The following is a 10,152-nucleotide window of genomic DNA, read 5'->3' as shown; positions in this document are numbered from 1 at the left end:
AGAGATATTAACTAGTCTGTTATATGCCTCCTGGTCTTCAGGGGACATTTCCTTGTATGTAGGAGTTACAGAATTTAATGTCATTATTCCCATTAATGAAGAGGAGTATCTTTCCGAAATATGTGGGAACGAACTCTGAGAACCCTCTATAAATAGATAGATCATGAACACTTAGAGGGGACGTATTTTTGATATCTTGAGAGAATTTATGGAGAATTCATCCCTGAAGAATTTCCTGAAATATCCAAAGTCTTAATAAAATTGACTCGTGGACTAGGCAGAGTTAACTGCTGAACCACGTAAAACTCTTGTTGTTATTCTGTATTATTTATCTGCGCCATAGTTCTTGTTGTTTAATTGCTCTACGTTTTAAGTTGACGAAAAACGGCGTCAACATATAGGTAGTACCCATCAATCCATTTAAGTTCTCTTCAATTGTGTAGTCCCATTGAACAACTTTACCCGATCTTTCTCCTTATGGATCACGGGATTCTGACTGTCCCAAAAATATCCCAAAAATATCATATTTTTAAATAATTATCATTGTAAAATATCATATTTTAATTTTTTTAATTATTTGTTTTATTTAAGTTGAAGTGTTTACAAATTACTGTTAAATATAAGAATATTCTGTTAAATATAAGAATATTCTGTTAAAGTTAACATTAAATAAAATAAAAAAACCATTAAAACCAAGAATTTCCGTTATCTACACATTTATTATATAGAAGAGATATATAGATATAGATATATAGACTTTATTATTATAATTAATAAAATAAATAAAAAATTAGATTAAAGGAGAAAATAGATAGAGTGGTTTGAATAGTTTTTAGAGTGTCACATCACTTCTTTTGTGCTCTCCTTATATATATATATATATATAGATAGATATCTTATATATAATAAGTGTGTAGATAACGGAAATTCTTGGTTTTAATAGTTTTTTATTTTTTTTAGTGTTAACTTTAACGGAATATTCTTATATTTAACATAATATTCTTATATATATATTTAACTGTAGTTTGTAAACATTTAAACTTAAATAAAATAAATAATTAAAAAAATTAAAATATGATATTTTTTAGATATTTTATAATGATTATTATTTAAAAATAATAAATAATTAAAAAAAATAAAATATGATATTTTTCATATATTTTACAAAAATAATTATTTTAAAATAATAAATAATTAAACAAATTAAAATATGATATTTTTGAGATATTTTACAATGATAATTATTTAAAAATAATAAAATCATACATTTTATAACTTAAATAAAATTTAATTAAACTTAAACTCACTTATTAGAATAATATCATGTTAAACATATAATATAATCTATTGTGAATTAAAAATAAATTGTTTTTTTTTTAAAACTAGCAAGAAACTTAACTTTAAAATCCGCGTATAATATTTAATATTATGTTAAATACATAATATATAATCTCTTATTGTCACTCCCAAATTCAAAAACGAGAACAAACATAAACATAAACAAAAATAAATAAATTATTTAATTAAAATAGTATATTTATTTCAAAATTTATATGACATTAATATAAATTTAATAAAAATAATTAATAAATTCTATAAATAAAATTAAGCAAACGTACATTGCACGTTGCTTGTATCTTGTATATATATATACTAGATACCAGCAACGTGCATATTGCACGTTTGCTTAGTTTTATTTATAGAATTTATTAATTATTTTTATTAAATTCGTATAATTGTCATATAAATTTCAAATAAATAAAAAAAATGACATAAACATATTAAAATAAAATTTAAACTAAATTTTTTTTTTATAGTTTCTTAAAAGAATGACATAATATTTATCTTCTATCCAAAATATATATAATATGATAATCTTTTTAATCACAAACTATCTTATTTAAGGTACAAAACATTCATGATATTATTCAAATTACACTTTGGAGAATAAGCTTGTTTATTCTAGATAGAAGATAAATATTATTCTAATTTCTTATGTAGTTACATAGTTGTTGTACCCTAAAAATTAGCACAAGTTTAATCGCTCAACTAGGGGTACAACTGGCAGATGGATATGTGAAAAAACAACCAAGTAGAACCTCTGGTTAATAATGATGTGAGCAGCTCGAGTTGAGACTTGGCAGTACGACATTCCAGCTTAAGACCTATAGTGGCCAAATCCTCCTTTGGGTGCACTGAAGTTAAGCCGAGCTAAGGTTCGGATAACCTTGGATCCCCAGCTTGGCGAAGATATTTAGCTCATGGAAATCTTGTTAGAGCGCATATTGAGGAATCCCAAGAGACTCGGAGGCCTTTAAACGCTCATTAATGTCCAGGCTGTATTAATATTTATCATTTATTATCTGATATAGCGGGAGTATATTCTATTATGTTATCAAATCATATCACAATGTAAATGGGAATACTTTGTATTAAATGTATATCATATTTATTCACGCAGTTACCCAAATATGTCCAGGAAATTGCCCTTTAAATATCAAGTATAATGGACAGGGAAGAGGACTGCCTTTTTGTATTACTGAATCTCTGCAGAAATTGTGAGAGAAAAGCAATAATATTGTCTCGTGGACTAGGTGGATTTAACCACTGAACCACGTAAAAGTTGTGTGTGTACGAAAGGGTTCTTATTATCTCATTATGATTTACAAATAAGCACTAATATCCTTATTAGATTTCTCAATCTATTGTTGATGAAAAACTGCGCCAACAATAGTCATACTATTTATATACACACAACACCTATATATAATTTATTTATAATATTTATTGTTATTCACTATGAATATATATCTCTTCTATATAATAAGTGTGTAGATAACAGAAATTCTTGGTTTTAACAGTTTTTTATTTTTTTAATTTTAACTTTAATAGAATATTCTTATATTTAACAAAATATTCTTATATTTAACAGTAGTTTGTAAACACTTAAACTTAAATAAAATAAAATAAATAATTAAAAAATTAAAATAGGATATTTTTTTAGATATTTTACAATGATAATTATTCAAAATAATAAATAATTAAACAAATTAAATAAGATATTTTTCAGATATTTTACAATGATAATTTTTAAAAAATGATAAATAATTAAAGAAATTAAAATATGATATTGTTTAGATATTTTACAATGATAATTATTTAAAAATAATAAAATTATACGTTTTATAACTTAAATAAAATTTAATTAAACTTAAACGCATTTATTAGAATAATATCACATTAAACATATAATATAATCTACTGTCAATTAGTAACAAATTGTTTTTTTAAAACTAGCAAGAAACTTAAATTTAAAATATACGTATAATATTTAATATTACATTAAACATATAATATATAATATCTTGTTGTCACTCACAAATTCAAAAGCGAGAACAAACATAAACTTAAACAAAAATAAATAAATTATTTAATTAAAATAAGATATTTATTTGAAATTTATATGACATTAATATAAATTTAATAAAAATAATTCATAAATTCTATAAATCTCTTCTATATAAAAAGTGTGTAGATAACGGAAATTCTTGGTTTTAACAATTTTTTAATTTTTCTCCGTTAACGTTAACAGAATATTCTTATATTTAACGGTAGATTGTAAACTTATTTTAAACTTAAATAAAATTAGAAAAATAAATAATTAAATAAATTAAAATAAGATATTTTACAATGATAATTATTTAAAAACAATAAAACCATATATTTTATAACTTGAATAAAATTTCATTCAACTTAAACTTTGTTATCCAGATTTCTGGATAGCGTTTAGATGGATATCCTCGGGAAAGCAGAATTATCAAAGTCTTTCACGGAAGGTGACCAGAGCTCGCGGATGGACAGAAAGGCTTCGCCTCTCCCGTTTAGTGTCCGGCTTACTCTTTCAAGCAAACGTGACACGGAAGCTCGTCAACTCTCCCGGAACCCCGAAGGGATATCCTTCGAGGAAGCTCCTTCCAGGAGAAGCTCTTCAGGTTGCCTTCGCGGAAATAGTTCCGTGCCTCGCACGGAACAAGACCAAGCGGTCGAGTCATGGAGGAGGCATAGTTGGAACGATATCCGCCTGACACAGGATCCCGCCTGACACGCCCGACAGGTCAAGGGCGCACACATCCCAGCACGCCTAAAAGTACCATTTCGCCTACTGTTCCGCTGACAACTTGGAAAAGACGGCTGCCTTTGTGCATTCCCCATACTTTCACGTAAATATACCCACATAGAGCCTGGTAGCCAGGCGACTACGGTAATTGTATCCCCTATTTATGGCTGGTGTAATTAAGACTCATGTGAGTAGAGAAAAACCCTAATCCAAAACCCTAGCTATAAATACCCCCTCATTTTACGATAGAGGGGACGGCCAACAAATTACATAGCAAGAACTCTGCTAAAATCTCTCTAGCTTCATCTTCTTCAAGAGAACCCGAGAGAAACACTGTGAGTGTGTGAAGTTCTTGTACACCAGCCATCTTATTGTAATTCTCTACAAGTATAATAACATCGACTCGTGGACTAGGGCTCGTTAACGCCTGAACCACGTAAAAAACCTGTTTGTCTAATTATATTCCTGCACTTCTACAGTTCTTATCTTTTTATTACTCTGTTTGTATTCGTTTCCGAAAAACTCGGTAAACAAACTTAATATTATATTAAACATATAATATATAATCTTTTGTTGTCATTGTCAAATTCAAAAACCAGAACAAACATAAACTTAAACAAAAATAAATAAACAAATATACTAATTAAAATATGATATTTTTTTATATATTTTATGATAATTTAAATAATTAATCATATTCATTTAAAAATAATAAAGACATACATATAATTTTTTTATCTAATAAATTTATATGATAGTTTGTGTTTTTATCAAGTGACTGAAACTCTTTTTCTTCATCAAATTCACCAATAAAGAACATTGTGAGAAACATTATAAACTAAAAATAATTGATGCATGTATAATACTGTCTATACTATGACTTTAATTCATTCTATTATATATATATATATTAAAAAGTGAACCGATTTTTATTAAAATTATAGACAGTGTTTACAACTTTGAAACTAAACAAACGTGCATTGCACGTTGCTTTTAACTAGTAAAACTAAACAAACGTGCATATTGCACGTTGCTTGTATCTAGTAAAATATAAATATAGATAGATATAGATTATTATTATAATCAATAAAATGAATAAAAAAATTAGATTGAATGAAAAAATAAATAAAGTGGTTTGAAAAGTTTTTAAAATGTCAGATCATCTCATATATAACAAATAATTTTAAATTATAAAAATAAATAAATAAATAAATTTTAAGAACAAAATAAAAGCAAAAAAATAGGTTTACTTTATTTAAGTTTTAAAAGATAATTGAACCCTAAAATATCATTATCAATCATTTAACAAAATTAAACCCTGAAATTTGACATTAATTTTTTTTTTTACTAAACTTTAAAGCCAGAAAAAATCATTAGCTGCTTCCAATTTTTCAAGATATATTTTTTTTTCCGCAAACTGATTTTTATTATCAAAGACATTAGAAATATGGTCTATCATACGTCAACAAAAATTACTTTACAAATTATCGTGAAAGAATATATTTTTTTCTTTTTCAAATTAAGTTAAAAATATATTTTGATTATTAATTCATACTTAAAAAGTAGGGCTATTTCGTCATTTAAGTAACCAATCGGTTCCAATGATTCGGGGGTCAAGATATTTTGACTAGTCGAGGCACGATCTCAACCTTCAAATAAAATGAGGCTTTGAGATTTAAAAAAACAGACGGACAAGATCGAAAAGGGAAGGTGCCAAGTGGACGCGTTTTTTCGGTCACATAAAGAAAGCAAATACATAAGTCCATTGAATGTATGACACGTGGACAAAAGGCTTAGCGGAGACCAGGGGAAACATCAAGCTGTGAAAATTGAAAAAGCTTAAATACGGTGGCTTTTGCCTCACCAGACTCTCAGAAAGGGCCGCCTCATTCCAAACGGCCACTTCTCACCATTAGAGAGAGAGAGAAATAAAGAGAACGCTTTTCAGGTATTTCTATTTATTGTCTGAATCTCTGTTTTTCTGAAGTATATATGCACATACGTATAAATATAATGATATTATGAATCGAGACGAGATTGGAAAAAAAATGTTTGATCAGTCTAACGCTGTTTAGATCTAGATGTACATTTTCTCTCTTTGAGATATTAGATCGATCTTTGAGCGAGGTGATCTTGTTCTGCCTTCTTGTTCAATAGTTTTTTTTTTCAAAATCATTTTTCTAAGGAATTGTTTTGTCAAAATGTGTATTCATATCTTCTTTAGATCTGAGTTTTGATTTCCTTCTCTATACTAACAGTTTTTTTTTCTTTCGAAAAGCGAATATCAATAGTAAGATGTAGTATTGACTTATACAATCTTTTATTGAATTTTATGTGATTGAATCTCTTTATATGCTAGTATATAGACATATTTATTCATTTACATATGTTGTTTATTGATTTATTTTTAATGAAATATCTCAATAGATTAGTTTTGGACAGTATTTTTTTTCCTCATGTTTTTTTTTTTTTGCTGGAAATAGTGTTGATGCCATTTTCTATCTTTATGATTTGGATCCCATAAATGTAAAGCCTGACCTTTTTTAATTTAATATCTGATTCATGTCGGCCATTATAATTATAACCAGCACTTTCCGTTACTATTTTAAATACTCAACTGCATCTGTTCTCTTTCATACAAAAATCCAAATTCAAAAAAATAAATCTCGTGACTCAAGCTGCCTAGTTTTTTATTTTTTTTTATTTTGGTGAGTCGACTGGATCTTTTGCTCCTTTATTTTATATTATTAATTTTTTTAATCAATTTTTGGCTGTATGTATTTCATAATTAATTTTCGTTTTTAAAATTTGAGAGATCTCAAGATATGGTGTGATTTATCACCATATCAGCAGCAACTACTTGTACATTGTTTTTTTAATTAATGTGATATATTTGTATCTAAACTTACTTTTTTAATAAAATGGTCATCACATGGGAAGCAAGTGCTTTTATTATTTATTATTTTTTTGGCCAAGACTTTGATTATTTTTTAGTAATTTTTTGCTTGAAAGTTTGGCATATGGGCTTTTTATTCGGCCGGCATGGCCTTGGTAAAAGGGAAAAGATAATAAAGTAGTGAGTTGTAATGGCCCTGGCGTATTTGCGTGCTTTTTTTGTTCGTTGTGGTTGTTTGGACTGATTTAAAATACATTCTGTGATTGAGTTGCATTCCAGTTTGGAATAAAATATTGTTTGGTGGTAATAAATCAAATATGGGGTACATTTAATCTTGGCACATTCCCTAGTCTTGTCGTGGGTCAGTATTTTCTCATTGTAAGGGCCACCTTTGAGGATCCTTTTTCTAGGGTATCATATCATAACACGTTAGCGTTTTTTTTTCTTGTTCGGAGTTTGTGGTATCTTAGCAAATTGTGTTCGTTGTTATATTGGCCGTGAGATTTCGCTATCTCGTTTGGTCCAAGTTTATCACTCCTTTTCCTGTTTAGATATTATTTCTCTTAAGTTCTACCATTACTCATCAATGCATGCATATGTGAATTAAAATTGTGCACCAACTGATGTGATTTGATAAATTAATGCTCATTTGTATAATTGTTGCTACCGTCCACCATCCTACATATATGGTCAAACAGAATAGTGGTTCTCCGTCCTATGATCCACGTGACTTTTGTAACAGTAAGTCAAGACTGAGTATTTATTAGTAATAACAAGTCTGCTTGTTAGTCAAATTTCGCAGCTACGTGATTTGGAATGTTTCTACCAAGTCCAAATGCTTACTATTATGTGTTTGGTTTGAGCTATTTAAGCTGATCTATTGATGATAGTTTAGTATCGGTAGGTGTTATATTAATATTGCTCAGCTCAGCTTGGCTGCCTTTTTTTCATGTCATTATTATACTCTTCTCTTTTATATACACTTTGTCAAACTTTCATATTTACATTTTTTTAAAATAAATTTTAATATAGAGCCGAGGATATTTGAATTACTTAAAAAACTTAATTAATTTCAAAATCACAATTTTCTACTTTACTGTTTCAACGCCTTGATTATTTTTCAATGTGGGACAACCAGTAATTAATATTTTAATCATAAAACTAACTTACCTGTGTTTTTGACAGACTGAAAAAATGGGTGCCGGTGGCCGAATGTCTGTTCCTCCAGGCTCCAAAAAATCAGAGGCCGAAAGCCTTAAACGAGTTCCATACGCAAAACCACCATTCACACTTAGCCAAATCAAAAAAGCCATTCCTTCCCATTGTTTCCAGCGTTCGGTCATTCGCTCATTCTCTTATGTTGCTTTTGACCTTACTATTGCTGCCATCCTTTACTATGTTGCAACTCGTTACATCCCCCTCCTTCCACACCCTCTGTCTTACCTGGCTTGGCCCATTTACGGGTTCATTCAGGGCTGTGTCCTAACTGGTGTTTGGGTCATAGCCCATGAGTGTGGCCACCACGCCTTTAGTGACCACCAATGGCTTGACGATACCGTGGGCTTAGTCCTTCACTCTTTCCTTCTTGTCCCCTACTTTTCATGGAAATACAGCCACCGTCGCCACCATTCCAATACAGGCTCTCTCGAGCGAGATGAAGTCTTTGTTCCCAAGAAAAAGTCTGCCATGAAATGGTTCTCCAAATACCTCAACAACCCACCAGGCAGATTCCTCACTCTATTTATCACTCTAACTATGGGCTGGCCTCTTTACTTGGCCTTCAATGTCTCGGGCCGGCCCTATGACCGCTTCGCGTGCCACTTCGATCCATACGGTCCAATCTACTCAGACCGTGAGCGTGCCCAGATATACCTCTCCGATGTGGGCATTCTCGCAATGTGTTATGGGCTTTACAGGCTCGCTATGGCAAATGGGCTCGCTTGGGTTTTATGCGTATACGGAGGCCCATTGTTGGTGGTGAATGGGTTTTTGGTGCTGATCACGTTCTTGCAACACACTCACCCATCGTTGCCTCATTATGATTCTTCGGAGTGGGATTGGCTTAGGGGAGCATTGGCCACAGTGGACAGAGATTACGGTTTGTTGAACAAGGTTTTCCATAACATCACAGACACTCATGTGGCTCACCACTTGTTCTCTACCATGCCTCATTATCATGCCATGGAGGCCACAAAAGCTATCAAGCCAATACTTGGAGAGTATTACCAATTTGATGGGACACCAGTGTACAAAGCCATGTGGAGAGAGACTAAGGAATGTGTTTTCGTTGAGCCTGATGAAGGTGACGTTCAAGGTGTCTTCTGGTACAACAAGCTTCGGGACTGAATAATAATAATAATAATAATCATTGCAGGTGTGATTTGGGAAGTTCTTATTTTGTCTTCCTTTTTTCTTGTTGTGCTTTAAGGTATAGTTTGTGTACTTTAGTTAACTCTAGTCCTAGTTGTGAGTTTCGATTATCTTGTTCGTGTCTTATTAATATTATGTGGACCCCAAAAAGGAAGGGTTAAAGATTATCAAAAAGGAGAAAATAAAAATAAAAATGATCAGAAAGAAATGTAGTTTTGACGTCTAGTTGGTTCTGTCTTGTTTTTTTGGCAGAAAGGAAGAGTTTCATGTAGTTCACAAAAGCATTGGTTTAGATTGTTGGTTGGGAAGCTTTGAGTTATTGACGTCATCCTTATCAATGCAGTTAATTTATTTTCATGATTTAAGTACAATTCTTTTACTTTTTTTATTCTGAATATATTTGGGTGAAAAATATCCTAATGAAATAATTTTTATAATGAGCATTTTATCTCTTAGCACCAGAAAACATTTGGTATGGATGTTTTCGAAAATTGAATTCAAACCAGTATCTTAGGGTATGATTGGTTTGTGGTTTGAAAACTGTATTTTTAAAAAGTGTGATTCTAAAATGAAAATTTGGATTTAATGTGGGAAAATGAGTTTCTGAAAATGTGATTGGTTCAATGTATAGAAACTATTTTTGAGTTTTAAAAGTTGAATCTGTGATTGATATAAAATCTGAAAATATAACATAAACAAAATATGAGATTGGTAGAGCCAAATTTAAAACCTATTTTTAGTTAGTATTTTTTTTAACAAATGTTGTACA

At 29.9% G+C, this 10,152-nt stretch overlaps 1 protein-coding gene across 1 annotated transcript; it reads left to right on the top strand.

Moving 5' to 3' along the window:
* Positions 1–5,908: 5,908 nt before the first annotated feature.
* On the top strand, positions 5,909–9,748 carry LOC133823456 (delta(12)-fatty-acid desaturase FAD2-like). The gene is made up of 2 exons (XM_062256232.1): positions 5,909–6,065; positions 8,199–9,748. The coding sequence occupies exon 2, from the start codon at positions 8,208–8,210 to the stop codon at positions 9,357–9,359; it is 1,152 nt and encodes a 383-aa protein (XP_062112216.1). The 5' UTR covers positions 5,909–6,065; positions 8,199–8,207; the 3' UTR covers positions 9,360–9,748.
* The last annotated feature ends 404 nt before the right edge of the window (positions 9,749–10,152 follow it).

Source organism: Humulus lupulus, chromosome 3 (assembly GCF_963169125.1).
Source record: "Humulus lupulus chromosome 3, drHumLupu1.1, whole genome shotgun sequence".
Classification (NCBI taxonomy): domain Eukaryota; kingdom Viridiplantae; phylum Streptophyta; class Magnoliopsida; order Rosales; family Cannabaceae; genus Humulus; species Humulus lupulus.
The sequence above is the reverse complement of the archived record's forward strand: the minus strand, read 5'-3'. Positions and strand labels throughout refer to the sequence as shown.